Here is a 21,640-nt window from a genome sequence, read left to right as displayed (position 1 = left end):
TGCCTTCGTGGGCCGCCGCCGCCGCCCCGCCGTCCTGGGCTTCCGAGGGCACAGTTCAGACACCGGCGTCCGGTGCCCCAAGTGCAACGGCTGCCGCGTGTCCGTCCCCGAAGCCCCGGGAAATATCCGCCCTCTGGGGTAGGGGGCTCCCGTGGGGCCGCAGACGCGGTTCGTGGGGAGCGCTACCCCCAAAGGAGCCTAGGGCAAAGTCCCTAGGGAGAAGATTCCCGGCTCTGGCTGTGGGGACGTTTGGTTAGGTCTTGTGCGGCCCCAAGTGTGGGACGCCCGGATCCGCGAGTAGATGCCACCGCAGTCTTTCAGGCCGCAACGGAATGGGCCACCAAGTGGGTCCCGCAGAAATAGTGATTTACCCAGATAACCTTTTCTTTGTTCACAGAGACGATGCTTAAGGTACAGGGAAAACCGTTTCCTGGAACACCTGAGTTGTAATTCAGTCTTGAGTTACCGACAGTCAAGGGGCAAACAATGCTTCATGCCACGAGTGAACTGGAGTTTTCGAACGAAAACAATACGGAGGAGATCTCCCAGCTCGCTTCCCTGGCACTGTCAGATGACACAGCAACCAGCAAAAAAACCTCCGCTGGTTTACCCGAAAAAACTGGCTACCGGGACTCCGTTTACGTTACGGCAGCAAACATTTTTCAGGGTATTCGATTCGAAAAGTCACCAGAGAAAGTCTTAATTAAGTATGGGAATGAACCCCTGCCGTCCTTGACCGAGTCTGAGGATGAATCCTTTCAGCGTTCTTCCTATGAGCTGGCTTTCAGTGCTCTGAAGTGTGAGTAGTACCAGGGTTAAAGATACGCACTAAAAGAAAATAATGAGATTTGTGGAGTTCAGTCCCACTCCTGGCCTCTGGTGCACCTCGGGTTTTGTTTTTACATATTTGCATATCTTTGGTCAGATGCTTGTCAAGGAGTTAGGAGACTTCCAGTAGAACAATCTCTTTCATGCCAGAACTGTTCAGGTTCCCAGTGTCTAGGACCTTGCCTGTCCTTAGATAGATGTAATGCACAGACATTAAATTGAAGAGGGAAACAATTCCATTAACAAGAGCCCACTGAAGGATCCAAGTACGGTTCCCCCCACATCGCTTGGGTTACGTCTTAACCAGTTTCTGTGTTTACCCCTTGTATATTAGTGTATGAACTTTCACAAATACAAAAAGCAGTAGGAGAGGACCAGAGATGGAATAAGAAGAAAAGGTACAATATATTAAAAATGAATATCAAAAATGAAATCAACCCCAATTAAGATGATCCTGTTCATAGCCAATAGCCTAAATTTTGGGAGCTTGTAAAGTTATTCAAACTTCTGTAGAATTCCGTTCTAATTTGCGTCCAGGGTTTGAGATGCAATGTTTCACATTTGCTCAATGGTGGTTAACTATCAGCTCCCGTGTGTGGAGTTGACTCTGGGACAGAACCAGATATTGTTACTGTGACAGCAGCCAGTGACAGGGTCTGGAAAGGTTTGTTTTTGTACTAGCTATAAGCTTTAATACAAGTTTAGAATCTTCTGATTCAGACACCCCATTATCCGTTGCTCCCCTGTCCCCTTTAAACTGTAATGTTTATACTGGAGTGAGTGAATGCAGTTCCAAAAAGAAGCTCCAGAAATATTTGGAGTTTAGCAGCGTGCCTGAAATGATGAGCATGTGGTATCCTAAAGTGACACCTTGAAAGGGCAACACTAATTTGCATGTATTTCCTTAGTATTAGTCCGTACTGGGCCTTCTTCATCCTTGCACATAGGCACTTACCAAGTGGTTAGTTGAACTAAAATGTCCTGTTAATTATTTAGATGTGAATATATATTTTTGGTAGTTTACAGACATGCTGCAGCTCAACTCTGAAGCCAGAAATTTGTCAACATAGAGAAAAATTTAATGTCAGGAGGCAATTTCTCTTTAATTTCCATTTCTTTGTTCCTGCTGGTGGATTTTTTTTTTCCTTTTTAAATCTGTCTTAGCCATTTTTTTCTTTTGCAGCATAATCTTTCACATTATTTCATCCATTCCTTCCACCTGCTTTTAAAAAATGTAGTTTTAGAGACCAAAGTGTTGTACTTTAGATGATGAGCCAAATGAACATTTTTACATTTTTCTCCTTGTGACAGTGAAAGGCAGACTGGGCATCTGTGTTAATTAGTTGGTATTTAATGTTAATGCCAAAATTCTATTATAGACAATTTGTTTTCCTAATGGAATATTGAGTTTTACATTTAGAAATCAATACGAAAAGCCTGAAGTCATTTTATATGTGATCAATGCATTGACTAAATGGTGATATGTGCACACTAGATTATCTTTTTCTTTCTCTCAGTCTTTATTTCTGTTTTATGAAAGGGTCTTGGGACTATTTTATATTTTTTCAATGACCCCGAAAATCCCATTAAGATAAGGTAATGTCATAGAACTTTACAAATCTGCTTTTGCTTGAAATGTTCAGTTTTAGAATCCTAATTCATTTAAACATTTTTTTTAATGTTTTATTTATTTCTGAGAGAGAGACAGAGGCAATGCGAGCAGGGGAGGGTCAGAGAGAGAGAGGGAGACAAAGAACCCGAAGCAGGCTACAGGCTCAGAGCTAGCTGTCAGCACAGAGCCTGACGCAGGGCTTGAACCTACGAACCATGAGATCATGACCTGCAAAGTCGGATGCTTAACCAACTGAGCCACCCAGGCACCCCTAAAATTCTAATTCTAAAATAAGTTCAAATTCTAAAGTAGAATGGCTTTGGTTGTTTACTTGGCACAAATATTATTTTCTTCTTAAAATAATAATATATTGCTTGAATTATTATCTGAATAATCTCTAAATGTTCAAATGAAATAAAGCCAGAATTCCTTTTTTTTTTTTTTATAAAGCCAGAATTTCTAAATGTATTAGATTTCCAAGATAATTAAGAGCCTGATAGTTTGGCTTTAAGGTCTTGGAGGCTCTGCATTTCGCTGTTAGCTTCTGTATTATCAGAGTTCTACCAATAGTTTCACATGATATTTTATAAACTCACATTTGGCTTGTACATTATAGGTTCAGGGAATCACAGTTCAGAAAAGAAAACTCAGGATTTCTTTCCTACAGTTTTATAGGAGTCGTAAAGCTAAAAATGTTAATGTATAAACTAAAGAGGACTTGGGTAATGATCCCTTTTATTGGTGAAGTTATGAATAGGTTGTTGTGTGTGTGTGTATGGAAGTACAAGGAGAAGGAAAAAATGACAGAAAATTCCTTCGTTATATAAATGTTAAGTATATTCCTTTGGTTGTGTTTTAAATATTTCAGTTTTATTGTTTACTCTTTTGTGGATGTCCTTTGTGTATAAGCTCTTTCAAAGGAGAGAGTGTATTTATCTGATTAACCTTTTAAAGGTTAAATAAAGGGCTCAGTATGTCTTTTTGAGATGAAGACAACCACTATTCCTGCTTTACTAAATAGCTCCAAAGTCAGTTTTCTGCTAAAGAAGGTAATGAAGAGTCACCTATTTCTTTTAAGTTTTACTTCTGTCAAAGAAATAGAGTATTAGCAGCTAATTTGTTTTTTCAAAGAATCTCTGGCTATTTCAAGAATTCTAACTATTAAAAAAGAAGAAACCCTAGAAAATGATTTCTTAAGAAATAAACTAATGAACCACAAGTAAAGAAAACAGAAAACTTGAAGAAAAAGATGTCCATGAAACTGTTGATATTATTCTTGGCTTAATTCTTTCTCCATCCTCTCCAAGTACATATAGTAGTTGGTGAACTTTCAGTCTCAGGAACTGGCTGTGGCATTAACCTGGCCATTTCAGAATCTTCTAACCTGTCAGTGAAAAACCTAGTAAATGCTTAATGTATGGTTCTTTTATGGCTTTGGTAATTAGTAATTGTAGGTGGGGTCTTGGGTAACTACTAAGGTAAACGTACCTACCTTGGGTACCTTTAGGGTCAGTGATTCTCTGGAAGGACTTACTGAACTTATGAAAGCTATTATGACATGGTTATAGTTTATTACAGTGGAAGGTTATTTAAAATCAATACCAGAAGAATGTGCATCGGACGGAGTCCAGGAGAGACCTGGTGCAAGTTTCCTATCATCCTTTCCCAGTGGAGTCTATGGACAATGCTTAATTCTCTTAGCAATGATAGGACAACGGGAATGAAGTATTGTAGTATGTGAATGTAGTACTGAAGTGTAGGGAAGCTCACCCAAGCCTTGCTGTCCAAGGTTTTTATTGGTGTCAGTCACGTAGACAAAGAGTGACCCTGTGGTTGACCTATCTCAGTCTCTAGCTCTTCCAGAGGTCAAGCTGACACCATGTTGCTTACCAACACCCCATGTAAACAAGGACACTTTCATCAGGCAAGATATTCCAAAGGCTTATAGAAGTTATCTCCCCAGAGTGCCAAACCTTTCTTTGGAGTGTTCAGAGTTTGGCCATCCAGGCCTGCTGAGTTAATATTTTTAAAGTTTATTTATTTGTTATGAGAGAGAGAGAGAGAGAGAGGGAGGGAGGGAGGGAAGGAGAGAGAATGAGGATGACTGAGGGAGGGGCAGAGAGGGAGAGTGAATTCCAAGCAGGCTCCGTGCTGACAGCTCAGAGCCTGATGCCGGGCTAGATCTTACGAGATCATGACCCAAGCCAAAATCGAGCTTAACCAACTGAGCCACCCAGGTGCCCCTTGCTGAATTAATTCTTGACTGTATAGTGATTCATTAGAAAAATAATCTAGATCAATAACCACTCTCCTGGTCTTGTAAGAGGTTAATCCAATTTTCTTGAATGACAATAATGGTACCTTATATTTGCATCCTTTTCGTAATTCACAAAGCAAAATATCATTGGATACACCAGTTCTTTGAGACTCAAGGTTCTCGTTTTGCAAATGAAAAAAAAAATTGAGGGAAAATCAAGAAGAGATTAAATGATATACCTAAGGAGCCAAGCAGGAAGAAGATTAAAAAGAGGAAGTATTTCATTTGATAGGAAAGGGTGGTAGAATAAGCAACCCATCCCTAAGCCTAGTTTTTTTTATGGTTCCATGTTGTTTTTTTTCTTTTCAATTTTTATTTAAATTCTAATTAGTTAGGGGCGCCTGGGTGGCTTAGTCGGTTAAGCGTCCGACTCTCGCTTAGGTCATGATCTCGCGGTTCATGGGTTCGAGCCCCGCGTCGGGCTCTGTGCTGACTGCCAGCTCAGAGCCTGGAGCCTGTTTCAGTCTGTGACTCCCTCTCTCTCTGACCCTCCCCTCCTCACGCTGTGTCTCTCTCTCTCTAGAAATAAATTAAAAAAAAAAAATTCTAATTAGTTAACATATATGGTAAAATTGGTTTCAGGTGTAGAATTTAGTGATTCATCACTTACATTCAACACTTAACATATATCACAAGTGACCTCCTTAATACCCTTCACCCATTTAGCCCATCCCCTTGCCCGTCTTCCCTCCAGCAACCCTCAGTTTGTTCTCTGTAGTTAAGAGTCTGTTTTATGGTTTGCTTTTCTCTCTCTCTTTTTTTTTTTTTTTTTTTTTTTTTTGGTTCTCTATGTTCATCTGTTTTATTTCTTAAATTCCACATTTGAGTGAAAGCATAAGGTATTTGTCTTTCTCTGACTAACTTATTTTGCTTAGCATAATACCTTCTAGTTCCATTCATGTCATTGCAAATGTAAGACTTAATTCTTTTTTTGACTAAATAATATTTCATTGCATATACATATGTATATATATACATGTATATGCATATATGCATGTATGTGCATATACATATATATGTGTGTGCAAGGGAATGTTATCACTTCTTTATCCATTCATCAGTCTATGGACATTTTGGGTCTTTCCATAGTTTGGCTATTTTGAGAATGCAGTATAAACATCAGGGTGCATGTGCCCCTTTGAATCTATATTTTTGTATTCTTTGAGTAAATACCCAGTAGTACAATTGCTGGATTCTAGGGTAGTTTTATTTTAAACTTTTTGAGGAACCTCCATACTGTTCTCCAGAGTGGCTTCACCAGTTTGTATTCGCACCAACAGTGCAGAAAGTTTCCCCTTTCTCCACATCCTTGCCAACATCTGTTTCCTGTGTTGTTAATTTTAGCCATTCTGAGAAGTGTGAGGTGGTATTTCATCATGGTTTTGACTTGTAATTCCCTGATGTTGAGTGATGTTGAGCATCTTTTCATGTTTCTGTTAGCCATCTGGATGTCTTCTTTGGAAAAATGTCTATTCATGTCTTCTGCTCATTTCTTGACTGGAATATTTGTTTTTGAGCTGTTAGGTTTGATAAATTCTTTATAGATTTTGGATACTAACCCTTTATCAGATATGTCATTTGTAAATATCTTCTCCCATTCTCTATGCTACCTTTTAGTTTTGTTGATCATTTCCTTTGCTGTGCAGAAGCTTTTTTATCTTGATGAAGTACCAATAGTTTATTATTGCTTTTGTTTCCCTTGCTTCCAGCGATGTGTCTAATAAGAAGTAACTAAGACTGAGGTCAATGAGGTGACTGCCTGTATTCACCTCTAGGATTTTGATGGTTTCCTGGCTCACTTCTAGGTCTTTCATGCATTTTGAATTTATTTTTGTGTACGGTGTAAGAAAGTGGCCTCGTTTCTTTTGCATGTTGCTGTCCAATTTTCCCAACACCATTTATCGAAGAGACTTTTTTCCATTGAATATTCTTTCCTGCTTTGTCAAAGATCAGTTGACCATTTGGTTGTGAGTCCATTTCTGGGTTTTCTATTCAGTTCCACTGGTCTTTATATCTGTTTTTGTGCCAGTACCATACTGTTATTAATGACTACTGTCACATGAAGGAAACTCTGTGAAAACATATTAAAAATAGAGAAGGAGAACCTAGAGAAGAGTCAAAAGAAGGAAGATCTTCCACCTTTCTTCCAGAATGGGAGGAATGACAAGATGGGCTATGTGAATTTTAGGTGTCTAGTAAATAGCACTCCTCCTTGACACTTGAATTTGGACCCACTGAGAGAGGAAAAAATATAGGTGTTTGGGGACATGGTTTTAGATCTCCAGCCAAGTGGCTTGCCAGTCCTTTACTACTGAATTAGAGATTTCTCATCTAATCCATGACACAGCTGAAAAAGTGTAGACCTCTCTGTTGCACTTCTGCAGACACGCTGGCAGAAAATCTTTCTCTGGGGAAGGCCCCTCTGTATTGAAAACCTGAAGAATGGAGGTTAAGAGTTCTCTTCAACAGACTAAAGAGAAAAGGCTTTAATTAGTGGGGGACAGGGAATAGTTCAAGTTATTGTGCTGAACTAAGTAGGATAGGCAAGGTTTATAATCTTGAAGTAAATCCTGGTAACTCATATTAGTCATTAACAATGTGTTTTATATAGCCATTCTGGTTTGTTGTAAGAGGAAGATGAAGAAAGGCAGCGTAATGTTTTGGTAATGAGCATGCACTTTGGCGCCAGACTGTCTGGGTTTGAATCCTTGATTTGCCACTTGCTGTGTGACTGTGAACATCTTACTTACCCGTTATTTGCCTCATTTCCTAATCTATAAAACAGGGATAATGATGATACCTAATTCATAGGATTGTTATGAGAGTTAATTGAATACTAAATGGAAAGCACTTAGAGCAAGGTGTAGCACATAGAAAGCACTATCTAAAATATACAGTTACCACTAATGTTGATATTGCTATATGAGAATGCTATGTAAATTGTAGATACACAAAAGTAATGCATTCTGCAGAGTATCAAAGGCAGGCCAAAGATGTTATCATTTTTGACAAGACCCCTCCAGAGGATAAATGCAACGTTGGCAAAATCATCATTATTTTTTACATTCTGCCTCTCCTATTTCTTAGGAGCTAAGCATCTCCATTGCTCAGATTTCTATAGCCTGTTCAGGTCTGTTGCCTTAGAAGCCCTTTATTCTCATGATGACCAGATTTTCTGTGATAAATATTGGGACCCGTGCTGAGAATCTTTGAAGTGGTTAGGAATTGGTTTGCTAGTACTTAGGGTGCAAAACTAAACCTATTTTCCTTATAAGTGAAATGGGGATATTGTCTTGTTAATATAGCCATAATTGGTGGCTCAAATATGGATTAGGACTCCCAAAGGATTTCCTATAAAAATTGTAGTCTATGTTGCCATTAGTCACTTCCTTTTAGTTTCCCTATCCTCCAAATAAAAACTGAAATTCAATAGTGTAGTGTGCATATAGTAGGTTTTCCACATATATTGAATGAATTGAAGCTTGCTAGCCTCTCTTTCTGCTCAGCTGATTAAAACATTTGCTTCATGACGTATATATAGTTTTAAGTAGTTGTAACAAAAGGAACACTCCTGCACACTAGGGAGGCTTTTCAATATGTCTACTGGTTTCCCTTTAGTACCTTTGCAATTATCTCTCTGCCTGGAATGTCTCTCCTCCCAGATCTTTCTATGGCTAACTCCTTGTCATTTGGGTCTTAGATTAAATGTCATCAGTGTCTTCACTATGAGTCCTACCAAATATTTCAGTAAGAGATAAGACCAATCTAACACAAACTCTTTGAAAGAATAAAGGAAGAGGAAACACTTCCCACCTGGTTTACAAGGCCAGTGTAACCTTTATACCCACATTGACAAGGATATTATAAGAAAAGGAATGATAGACCAATATCCCTAGTGAACATAAACATAGAATAAAACTAAATAAAATATTAGCAAATTGGATCCAGCAACATATAAAAAGGATACGGCATTTAAATTAGATCCTCGTAAGTGTTTTTCAAAAGACATAAATTAAAGGCTGGAATTTCTTTATTACTACTTTAGGTATTCAGATAGTGCTCCTTTGACTAGGATTTCATGTGAAGCTTGGATCCTAAGGGTCTAGGATTCATAAATATGAAAAACATTCATCATGTCATTATAATCTGAGTCTTTGTCAAGAATTGAGGTATATTTTAATTATGAAAGTAAAGGTATTTGGTGGCATTGTATAAAGTGTATTCTTTTAATGTTTATTTTGAGAGAGAGAGAGAGGGAGCATGTGTGCATCTGCTTGTGAATGAGAGAGGAGCAGAGAGAGAGGAGGAGAGAAAATCCCAAGCAGGCTGTGCTGTCAAACATGGGGCTTGATTTTATTTCCTGAATTGAAGTTAAGAGTTGGATGCTTAACCTGCTGAGCTACCCAGGTGCCCCTTAACTGTATTTTGATTCCAAACTTTTCATTTTCAGTTTTGGTATTTTCAGTAACATACATTTTCCTTGTCTTGCAGATCAAGATATTTTGGAAACTATATTAATAGACAGCTATATCTTCCCAAGTGCCACAATAGTAAGTAGACAACTTTTATATAATTAGCTGTCTCATGATTGTTATTTAGAAAGTGCTAAAAAGCCTTTAGATTTAAATACGACTAGTTTGCTTAATGCTGAGACCTCTTCAAAATACATCCTGAGCTCTCTCCTACTTCTAATACTGATCCTAGTCCTTTCATTATGATGAACATACCGAACATACCAAATACTGTCTCTTTAAAATGGTTTGTTTTTTTATTGGATTTTTTTTCTAGTTGGAAGTTCTTCTCTATCTCCCAATGCAACCAGGCTATGTAAAACTAGTCATATTTCTGTTCTCTTTTGAAAACATAGTGGAATACAAAATATCACTATTAGATATTGCTTGTATACTTTTCTTTATGTGTTTCCCCCGGTAGCCAGATCATTTGAGCAGTCTTATTATTGTGATGCTGTACGATTTCCAAGATAGAAAATTTCAAGCTCGTTTCCTTTCTGATAATGAAGAGCCCATAGCAGAAGTTCAAGAAGTAGAGAACCTTCTTAACAGGTAATTATAGAAGTGCAAAGGATGTTTTATATGAAATCATTATTAGTATTTTCATTGGTAAAATTGTATACAGCAGAATGTGTAGATAAGTGTCAAAAATTTATGGAGAAAATATATAAAAGCTCATGTTTCTTGAGTTCCTGTACAAACAGCCTTGAACAGGTTAAATATTCTGTTTCAAATCAAGTTGTTTTGGAAAGCTTGAATTGTTAAGATCCAACTTGTAAGTATTTGGAAAATCATGAAAAATTCTTAGTAATGTTTTAGCACATACATAAATTAAGCTTCATTTGAAACACCTATTATTTATTTACTTAGCTTTGTTTACAGCTCTTTTAAAAAATCTAACATGTATCAAATGAGAAAATTCCACTATTTTGGCAAATTAAAAAAAAAAGCTTCGACATAGTTAAAAACAAGTAAACATGTTTTAAATCTGTTTTCTTTTTAGCCTAAATGTTGGCAGAAATCTACTATGGGGATAATAATAGTACCTACCTAAAAAGGTGGTTGGGAAAATGAATAAAACAAATGCATGCAAAATGCTTAGCTTAGAGCCACACACATAGTAAATAAATGGTCAATAAATGTTAAGTGCTACTGCTGTTAGGGCTTTTGTTATCCTGTTGTTGAACCTTAATGGAAAGTAGAATATAGCTACGACAATCTTGTAGGAAGATTTTTACCTAGTAAATAATCTGAAGCAGTTTCAGTAGGATATCTGATTTTATACTGTTATGGGAAATTTAAGCAGTTTCATTTAAATTATTGAAGGCTGAGGCCAGAGGGCTAAGGTAATGGAGTAGTAATAACAGCTTACATTTACTGAGCACTTAATATATATCAATCACTGTTGTAAGGAGCTCTCGTTAATAACAGTGTATGAGGAAGATAGTTAGCAACCTGTATTTTGACACATGGGAAAACTGAGGCAAAGACAGGTTACAGGAACCTACCTAATGCTATAGATCCGAGAAGGGAGTAGCCAGATTAAAATTCAGAAAGGCTGATTCCAAGTCCAAGCGTTGACCATTTACATGCTACAACTCCTTCCACTTAGGATAGTGAACTTTGGTTGGTGTACTCTGGAAGATTAAAGATAAGATACAGTCATATCTCATGTCAGATGTAGCCATAAGAAATTTTAAGACGGCAAAGAGCAAGAGGAAGCAGAAGTACATACCCTCTGTATCAGATAAGTGAGGTCTCACCCCTGTTTACTGTGTGGGTTCCTAGGTAACCCCCTCACTGCCCATCCCATTAATGGGCAATCTGCCTCCAACCACAGGTGTCCAGGATGGGTGCAAAAACATCAGAGAAAAATTGGTGGGGCAGTGTGCTGTGGGACAAGCTCAGAGTTTCAGCTTTGCTGAGCTTCCCTCAGGTTCTATTTGACTTAGACAGGACACAGGAGACATTGATGGAAACTCCATCTTAGTTTCAGTGAACCTAATGAGAGCTGGGGTTAGCCTGAGTCAGCCAGAAAAGCCGCAGGGCTCTAACCAAGTAAGAAAGACCAGATTATGCGTTCATCAGCTGCAGATTTTTAGCTGAATGCTAGCAAGGCAGGTATGAATAGAACAAGCAAAGTTCATGGCTCAGGAAGCCAGAGGAACCAGAAGATATTACTGTCTGAGGATTCCTGATTCCCCAGACCTTTCCCTTTCCCCATAATACCATGCTACCTTCTGCCTTGACGCATACCGGTTACATTCTTGCTAGGGTGATAGTTTTTCCCCCTACACAAACCAATAAAGGTTTATATAATGCAAATCTTATTCCCAAACTGATCAGCTTACCAATCAAATTAACAAATTCTTAGTATATTTAACTCAAATTAAATATACTAGGAGAAATGCATGTATGTAGTGATTGAATTGCAGAGAATAGTAGAGCGGTATACATTTATAAAACAACACCAGAGTTTTTAAACAAGAGTCTCAGCTTTCAAGTAACAGACCCCCTGTTCAGTTAGTTTCAGCAAAAATGAGAAAGGTACTGGGATGTATCCTACAACTCAAAGACTCAGAAAGAGTGAAATCAGCAAGAATTGGATAGGTTAGGACTTTCATTATCTCTGTTTTTTAATCTTCTCATCTCTGCTTCTCTCTTAGTATCTGCTTCATTCTCTTTTTCTCTGCATGTCTGCCCACATGCTTCTCTAGTCTACATGGAAAAAGCCCTACTCTTGCACCCCAGTTCCTGAGCTTACATGTTACAGTTGTGTTGTAGTTTCTTCATGTAGACTAACTTATCATCTCCATATCCCACTTCTAAATGTTAGCTCTCCCAGGAATTTCATTGGCTCCATGTGGACCCCCAAAGCCAGTAGAGTGGGACTCTGAACTCAGACAGGACGTTGACGTGATCAACCTCTGTAGACCTTCTGGGGTTTGGGACTGGGGGCTGTTTTCTCCAGGGTAGTAGAATCATTGTCAGCTTGAAATGGACCTTAGTATGTTTTTACTGAAGGGATAAAAACTAATTTTAAGAGGTGATAGAGGAAGTAATTATTTAGCAAGAAACTGAATATGAATGACTTCTTTCTTATGAAAATTCACCTTGATCTTTGTTGTTATTGTCTCTACCTGGGATCCTTGTGTTTTATATTCTGTACCAACTTGTATCTTTTCCTTCATTGATTCATGGCTTTGAAGCTATAATCCAAAATGATATCACTTTTGACATACGCAAGGTCCTTATGCACTCCTTTCTTGTATAAAATCAATTCTGTCTTTAATACTATGTGCATGAGTTAAATAAAAAGATACCATAATCTCATCCTTTCTCATTCTCCATGCCCTCATACTAGCCCAAAAATCTGTTCCTGCCAAATAATTTGTTGGACTCTGTGAGGCAGAACTGGAGAATGAGCAGTGAAAGACTAGAGAGGCCACAGCAGGGGAAAGTTAATAGTCTATCCTCCCAAACCATCCCAAACTATTAATCCTGAAATCTTCCGTGTTACATTAAGGTGCCAACATCTGCCTAGTTATCATCCCTGATTTGTCTTTCCTCCCCATCCCTGCGCCCTTACCATCCCTGATGCTATAACTCCATTTGGAAAACACGATCTACTTCTTTCCATTTCCGCTACTACATTCCAAATCCAAGCCACCAGCTTGCTACACTGGCTTCACCATTGATTTCCCCGCCTGTAACTCATACTTTCCCCCAATCTATTCTCCATGGCAGGTAGGGTGATATTTTTAAAATATAAATTATTTGGTTATGAGAGAGTATCTTGGATTAGACTTAAACGTAAACAGCTAGAAAACTGGACAAAATATATGAGGCAAAGACAAGAAGCACAGAAACTTGATCCCTGAGAAAATGAGACCCAATAAGGTAAGCATTAGAACAGTCCTGGCTTTGTGTCTCCAGATATATTCCAACTGAAGCACAGGAAGGGGGATCCCAAGAGGAAAACGGTAGCCTCACTAAGAAAACAGAGATCAGAATTTTGGAAGGTTGAACGATCATTTGTCTCTCCTTCTTTATTTTATGAAAGTGGTAAGGTGATTTATATTGAATGATTTATGAATGTTACAACCAATCAGGTACTTTGGGGATAAATTACATTTGCTCAGATATATCCCTTTTGTCTTCCTCAATTCTCTCATTTCCTATAATGCTCCAGTTTCTCATTTGCTAAAATGCTCTCTGAACACTTGTTCATAGGTTTGTTTAAAAAATTTTTTTTTTAGTTTTTAAAAATTTATTTAAGCAATCTCTACACCCCATTGTGGGGCTCAGTTTCACAACCCTGAGATCAAGAGTTGCTTGCTCTTCTGACTGAGCCAGCCAGGCACCCCTGTTCATGGGTTTTTATATCTCATATTCTTTCTACTCCTTCTTTGGAAATTATTTTCCTATTTCACTTAATTAGTGAATATTCTGAAACAGTTGTCAGTATGATGTCTGATTTTCTATTCATATGGAAAATTCAGGCATTGACTGAATTATTTTTGGCATTAAGAAAATATTCAATTAATATTTAAAGGAAACCATATAAACGCAATACACAAAAATAAGTTTGGAATGGATTAAAGACTTGAATATAAGACCAGAAACCATAAAACTCCTAGAATAAAAGATAGGTGGTAAGCTCTTTGGCTTATCGGCAATATTTGTTCGGACCAGACTCCTCTGGCAAGGGTAACAAAAACTGAAACAAATAAACAAAAGCTAAAGTAAATAAAAGATTTTGCATAGAGAAATCATCAATAAAAAGGGCAAGTTACTAACTGGGAGAAGATATTTGCAAATCATACATCCAATATAGGGCTAATGTCCAAAATATATAAAGAACTTACACAACTTAATATGTGTACACACACACACACACACACACACACACACACACACATCTGATTTTAAAAAAAGGGAAGGGCTTGAACAGACATTTTTCCATAAGAAGGCAAACAGATGGCCAATAGGCACANTCAACATAACTAAACATCAGAGAAATATAAAACCATCATGAGATACCTGACACCTGCCAGATTGGGAATTATCAAAAAGACAAAAAATAAGTGTTGGCAAGGATGCAGAGTAAAGGGAATCTTTGTATGCTCTTGGTGGGAATGTAAGTTAGTACAGCCACCATGGAATACAGTGTGAAAGGTTNCATGTTACAGTTGTGTTGTAGTTTCTTCATGTAGACTAACTTATCATCTCCATATCCCACTTCTAAATGTTAGCTCTCCCAGGAATTTCATTGGCTCCATGTGGACCCCCAAAGCCAGTAGAGTGGGACTCTGAACTCAGACAGGACGTTGACGTGATCAACCTCTGTAGACCTTCTGGGGTTTGGGACTGGGGGCTGTTTTCTCCAGGGTAGTAGAATCATTGTCAGCTTGAAATGGACCTTAGTATGTTTTTACTGAAGGGATAAAAACTAATTTTAAGAGGTGATAGAGGAAGTAATTATTTAGCAAGAAACTGAATATGAATGACTTCTTTCTTATGAAAATTCACCTTGATCTTTGTTGTTATTGTCTCTACCTGGGATCCTTGTGTTTTATATTCTGTACCAACTTGTATCTTTTCCTTCATTGATTCATGGCTTTGAAGCTATAATCCAAAATGATATCACTTTTGACATACGCAAGGTCCTTATGCACTCCTTTCTTGTATAAAATCAATTCTGTCTTTAATACTATGTGCATGAGTTAAATAAAAAGATACCATAATCTCATCCTTTCTCATTCTCCATGCCCTCATACTAGCCCAAAAATCTGTTCCTGCCAAATAATTTGTTGGACTCTGTGAGGCAGAACTGGAGAATGAGCAGTGAAAGACTAGAGAGGCCACAGCAGGGGAAAGTTAATAGTCTATCCTCCCAAACCATCCCAAACTATTAATCCTGAAATCTTCCGTGTTACATTAAGGTGCCAACATCTGCCTAGTTATCATCCCTGATTTGTCTTTCCTCCCCATCCCTGCGCCCTTACCATCCCTGATGCTATAACTCCATTTGGAAAACACGATCTACTTCTTTCCATTTCCGCTACTACATTCCAAATCCAAGCCACCAGCTTGCTACACTGGCTTCACCATTGATTTCCCCGCCTGTAACTCATACTTTCCCCCAATCTATTCTCCATGGCAGGTAGGGTGATATTTTTAAAATATAAATTATTTGGTTATGAGAGAGTATCTTGGATTAGACTTAAACGTAAACAGCTAGAAAACTGGACAAAATATATGAGGCAAAGACAAGAAGCACAGAAACTTGATCCCTGAGAAAATGAGACCCAATAAGGTAAGCATTAGAACAGTCCTGGCTTTGTGTCTCCAGATATATTCCAACTGAAGCACAGGAAGGGGGATCCCAAGAGGAAAACGGTAGCCTCACTAAGAAAACAGAGATCAGAATTTTGGAAGGTTGAACGATCATTTGTCTCTCCTTCTTTATTTTATGAAAGTGGTAAGGTGATTTATATTGAATGATTTATGAATGTTACAACCAATCAGGTACTTTGGGGATAAATTACATTTGCTCAGATATATCCCTTTTGTCTTCCTCAATTCTCTCATTTCCTATAATGCTCCAGTTTCTCATTTGCTAAAATGCTCTCTGAACACTTGTTCATAGGTTTGTTTAAAAAATTTTTTTTTTAGTTTTTAAAAATTTATTTAAGCAATCTCTACACCCCATTGTGGGGCTCAGTTTCACAACCCTGAGATCAAGAGTTGCTTGCTCTTCTGACTGAGCCAGCCAGGCACCCCTGTTCATGGGTTTTTATATCTCATATTCTTTCTACTCCTTCTTTGGAAATTATTTTCCTATTTCACTTAATTAGTGAATATTCTGAAACAGTTGTCAGTATGATGTCTGATTTTCTATTCATATGGAAAATTCAGGCATTGACTGAATTATTTTTGGCATTAAGAAAATATTCAATTAATATTTAAAGGAAACCATATAAACGCAATACACAAAAATAAGTTTGGAATGGATTAAAGACTTGAATATAAGACCAGAAACCATAAAACTCCTAGAATAAAAGATAGGTGGTAAGCTCTTTGGCTTATCGGCAATATTTGTTCGGACCAGACTCCTCTGGCAAGGGTAACAAAAACTGAAACAAATAAACAAAAGCTAAAGTAAATAAAAGATTTTGCATAGAGAAATCATCAATAAAAAGGGCAAGTTACTAACTGGGAGAAGATATTTGCAAATCATACATCCAATATAGGGCTAATGTCCAAAATATATAAAGAACTTACACAACTTAATATGTGTACACACACACACACACACACACACACACACACACACACATCTGATTTTAAAAAAAGGGAAGGGCTTGAACAGACATTTTTCCATAAGAAGGCAAACAGATGGCCAATAGGCACATGGAAAGATATTCAACATCACTATTCATCAGAGAAATATAAAACCATCATGAGATACCTGACACCTGCCAGATTGGGAATTATCAAAAAGACAAAAAATAAGTGTTGGCAAGGATGCAGAGTAAAGGGAATCTTTGTATGCTCTTGGTGGGAATGTAAGTTAGTACAGCCACCATGGAATACAGTGTGAAAGGTTCTCAAAAAATAAAAACAGAACTATTAAATGATCCAGCAATTTTACTTCTGGACATTTATCCAAAGAAAATGAAAATAGCATTCAAAGAGGTATATGCACCCTTGTATTCATGGCAGCATTATTTACAATAGCCAAGATATGGAAGATTAATGGATGAAGATGTAATGTGTGTGTGTGTGTGTATGTAATTCAGCCATAAAAAAGAGTGGCACCATGGGGCACCTGGATGGCTCAGTCATTTGAGTGTCCAACTTGATTTCAGCTCAAGTCATGGTCCCAGGGACATGGGATCGAGCCCCATGTAGGGCTCCACACTGACCATAGAGTCTGCTTAAGATTCTCTCTCTGCCCCTCTCCCCTGCTTGCTTGCACTCTCTTCCTCAAATAAATTTTAAAAAGAATGAAATATTGCCATTTGGAACTACATGAATGGACCTAGAGGGTATTATGCTCAGTGATTTAAGTCAAATACCATATATTTTCACTTATATATGGAATCTAAAAAATAAAACAAATGAACAAACAAAACAAAACAGAAATAGACTCATAGATACAGAAAGCAAACTGTTGGTTACCAGAGGAGGGAGGATTAGGGTGAGTAAAATGAGTGAAGGAGATTAACAAATACAAACTTCCAGTTATAAAATAGTAAGTCATGGGGATGTAATTTATAGCATAGGGAATATAGTCAATAATATTCTAATAACTTTGATGACAGATGGTAACTAGACTTAACTTGGGGATCATTTCATAATGTCTAATGATAATATACCTAAAACTAATAGGATATTGTATGTCAATTATACATCAATTTAAAAAATAATAAGTAAATTAATGGAAGGAAAATGGTGTATTAGGATTCTGTTCTGGCAACTGATAGTACCCCAACTCAAACAAGATTTGACAAAAGAAAGAGTTTATTACAAGGTATTTCATGGAGTGAGATGGCAGAAAGGGCAGTGATATGGCTATTCTTTTCTACTAAGTCCTGTGACTTGAAGATCATCAGGATCCTCTTGCACTGTGGTCACTGCTCTGTGTACTCAGGCTTCATTCTCTTCTCTTTGTTCTCGGACTGGGAGACTTGGCTATTAGCGACTCAGGAGCTTTACATCTTACAACACCAAACACTAGAAAGACTGGCTTGATTTTCTCTTGCTACATCCAAAAATTGCTTGACCCTCTCTTGAGTCAAGTGCCCACCCTCTACCCATAAGCTGTGGCCAAGGAGACTGAATCAGTTAGGACACCTTACAAGGAGGAGAGGAGCATTTTCAGGAGAGGGGGATTTCTATTCCCAGGAGGAAAGCAGCACTGAGAATGCAAACCGGTAGGGTTCTACCATAAATGGAAACATTGGTATGCTAAATGTTTCTACTAAGAGCAAGAACTTCCCATTACCTAGGTGTAATCGTCATCCCACCAAGATCAGCTGCAAGTCAGAACTAGTCAGAATAACATTCCCTGACTTAGGAAAAGCAACACAAAAACATATAGAAAATATGCCTTTTCTCACATGTGTGGTTGTGACAGAGACATGATATTCCTAAAGTATAGGTTTTTTTCTTTGTTATTTTATCCTTAGCAAATTGCATTTCCCCACTACATCATGAATCATCACTTACTTATCTAAAATAACCCACATGGTTTCTTATGAAAATAGGAGAATAAACCTATCATAAGCAGGTGATTTGGATATTTTCTTTTGTATTAGCCAACTATATTAGAGCATATTTCTGTTTACCTTCTATCCCTTTTTTTCTCTCAATTATGTTTTTCCAGTGCCCTATAGAAATAAATATGAAAGTGATACTCCTTTTTTTCCCCTGTAAAATACTGCAACTGCTTTATTACATTTAGAAATCCAATAAACCTCTAATTACATAAAATAATTAAAGGAAACATTAGGAATAATTCTTTTTACCATTATTATTAGGCTTAAAGTTTCTTGGGACAGGCTATATTAGGTATAATTTGATATTGTATATTAGTTTATTTCATTTGAAGCCTAGGATACCGTTATCTTCCTGTAGAGGCAGCGTTTATACTTTGTTACTGGAAGGCCGCAGCTAGACCTGGGGCACTGACAAACCTAGGTGACTTGGTCTATTCTGGGAGTGAAATGATTGGAAGCTGGGTTTCATTTCTTCTGAAGGCTGGTTATTCCTTTTTACTTTATTCCTGGGGTTGTCTTTTGGTGAAACAGTCCAAAGCCTGAGGACATTATCAAAGCCCCCCCTCCCATAAAGTTGGCATGCCCCAAATTTCCATTTTTGTTCCCCATGACCAATGAGTTGTCTTCAGTTCTGCATATCTCTCAACTTCTCAGGCACATATTTCAGAATTGGCAGATACTTTTCATATATGTAATGCTTCTACTTGGAACACTGGACAGCCTGTCTTAAACCTCCCCCCCGCCCCCAATCCCTTATTCCTGGCTAACTCCTACCTCTACCTTATGGCTTAGCCTAAATGTAATTCCTGGGAAACTTTCCATGACTCCCCTTGTGCCACCATAGTATCCTGCCTTCCCTTGTCATAAATACTTACATCATTGAAAATTAATCGCTTTGTCTCTCCTTACCAGACTCTACACTTTGTGATGTCAGGAACAGTGTCTTCCTTGCTTATCCCTATGTTTCTGGGACATAAAACATTGCCTGGAATATAGTAAGGACACAAATATTTGCTCATGAATTGATAGTTCTCTATTTTTAAATGGCCTTCCATTTTCTACAGAAAAAATTTCCCACTTCCTATGCATGGTTATATAAGATTTTTTGTGATTTGAGGCTTGTATCTCTCACCACCCCACGCTTTACACTATGCTTTGCTATTTAACATCTCTGTATCTTTATGGTGCTCTGTCTTTTGTGTGTCTTTTCTCCTCTGTGGTCTGGAAAACTCATGGTGTCTGTGTCTTCTCTTGTGGTCTGGAAAATTCTTGCTCCTCCTTTAAGGGTTCAAGTTTCTCCTCCTCTTAGAAGTCACTTGAGGCTAATTCTTGCCCTTCTTCTGATAAATTTACTTTCTTCTTTATCTGGGTATCTGACAACATTCATCATGTTGTGCTATAATTGTTTATATGTCTATTATACCACCAAATTATAAATTACTTAAGGGTGGAAGCCCAGGTTTAATCAGACTTCTTTGTTCACAATATTAAAAGAATAGTCATATTAATTTATTATCACTCCTTGAATAGCTTGACTTGGAAATACATTTTCAAAAGTGTCTTTGCTACAATTCTATAAGTTAGATACTAGTTCCTAATTCCTAGAGCTTAGAAAAGCTAAATAACCTGTCTGACATCATGTGGCTAATAGTTGGTAGAACCAGAATTTGAACTCAGGTAATCTGATTGCCGAGTCCAAACTGTACTGTCTGCAGAGACAGAGGGAGAGAATGGAAGAGGGAGAGGGAGAGGAGATGTGGTGTGTTATCAAGAGGGGCAAAAATAGTTCCATGTGTGGCTAGATTCATGGATGGGAGTGGTGGGAAGGTGGAGATTAAGTACTGAAGAGTTGGTTCAGGTTAAATTATTAATATTCTAGTGTATCATGATAAAGAGTTTATATTCTGTCCTATAGCTAATGAGTTCACTTTGGATGTAAGCTTCGAAATTACATAACTGCAACTTAACGTATAGAAAGACAGCCTTGGCTGTGCGGACAACAGGTGCCTGGCAGACAAGGTGATGGGACAACCCTCTGTGATAATGTTCAGATTAGAGCAGGAGGTGGACTTCTGGATCAAGAATGTTCAGAATGTTTTTTGCTTCCGTTTTCATCATTGCAGTCCACCTTACAGCTGTGGAAGAAGTTTTTGGTAACCACAGGATCTTCCATTTATAATGTAATAAATGTCTGGTTATCTTAATAGCATTTGGATTTGGTCTTTATCCTCAATCTGATATTGTATATTTATGCAAAAATCTTTATAATTGTATATATACTTTAAATTATTTTTGTGTGATTAGATTATGTTAAAATTCACAGTCTGAGGTGTGCTGGGTAGCTCAGTCAGTTCGGTGTCTGACTCTTGGTTTCTGGTCAGGTCATGATCTCAGGTCATAAGATTGGACCCTACATCAGCCTCCACACTGGACATGGAGTCTGCTTAAGATTCTCCCTCTCTCTCTCTCTCTCTCTCCCCTCCCCCCCCCCCCCTCCCCTGCTTGTGTGCACACACACTGTCAAAAACAAACAAATAAATAAATATTAAAAAATAGGGGCATCTTGGGTGGCTCAGTTGGTTAAGCGTCCAGCTCTTGATTTTGGCTTGGATCATGATCTCACGGTACATGAGACTGAGCCCTGCGTCTGGCTCTGCCCTGGTGGTGCAGAGCCTACTTGGGATTCTTTCTCTCCCTCTCTCTCTGCCCCGCCCCTGTGCTTACCTATACATGCTTCCTCCCTCTCTCTCAAAAAATTTAAATACAAATTTTTTTAAAAATAAAAAAAGGGTGCCTGGGTGGCTCAGGCAAAGCGTCTGACTTTGATTCAGGTCATATCTCACAGTTTGTGAGTTTGAACAGGGTTTGAGCCCTGCATTGGGCTCTCTGCTGTCAGTGCAGAGCCTGCTTTGGGTCCTCTCAGAGCACCTGGGTGGCTCATTGGGCAAACTCTTGATTTCTGCTCAGTCAGGAGTTCAAGCCCCAGATCGGGCTCTCTCTGACAGAGCGAAGCCTGCTTGGGACTCTCTCTCTTCCTCTCTCTGGCCCTGCCCTCTCAAAATAAAGTAAAAATAAAAATAAAAAT

General features: G+C 38.1%; 1 protein-coding gene across 1 annotated transcript in view; it reads left to right on the top strand.

Moving 5' to 3' along the window:
* Window positions 1-401: 401 nt before the first annotated feature.
* Window positions 402-21,640, top strand: part of NSUN7 (NOP2/Sun RNA methyltransferase family member 7) — a 59,574-nt gene continuing 38,335 nt past the window's right edge. Inside the window, exons 1-3 of the mRNA XM_077758901.1 lie at window positions 402-799; window positions 9,249-9,307; window positions 9,690-9,820. Coding sequence (XP_077615027.1) covers window positions 487-799; window positions 9,249-9,307; window positions 9,690-9,820 — 503 coding nt within the window. The 5' untranslated portion in view covers window positions 402-486. The remainder of the gene's footprint in view (window positions 800-9,248; window positions 9,308-9,689; window positions 9,821-21,640) is intronic.

The sequence above is a fragment of the Crocuta crocuta genome, unplaced genomic scaffold (genome assembly GCF_008692635.1).
Source record: "Crocuta crocuta isolate KB4526 unplaced genomic scaffold, BGI_CrCroc_1.0 scaffold223, whole genome shotgun sequence".
Taxonomy (NCBI): Eukaryota; Metazoa; Chordata; class Mammalia; order Carnivora; family Hyaenidae; genus Crocuta; species Crocuta crocuta.
The sequence above is the reverse complement of the archived record's forward strand: the minus strand, read 5'-3'. Positions and strand labels throughout refer to the sequence as shown.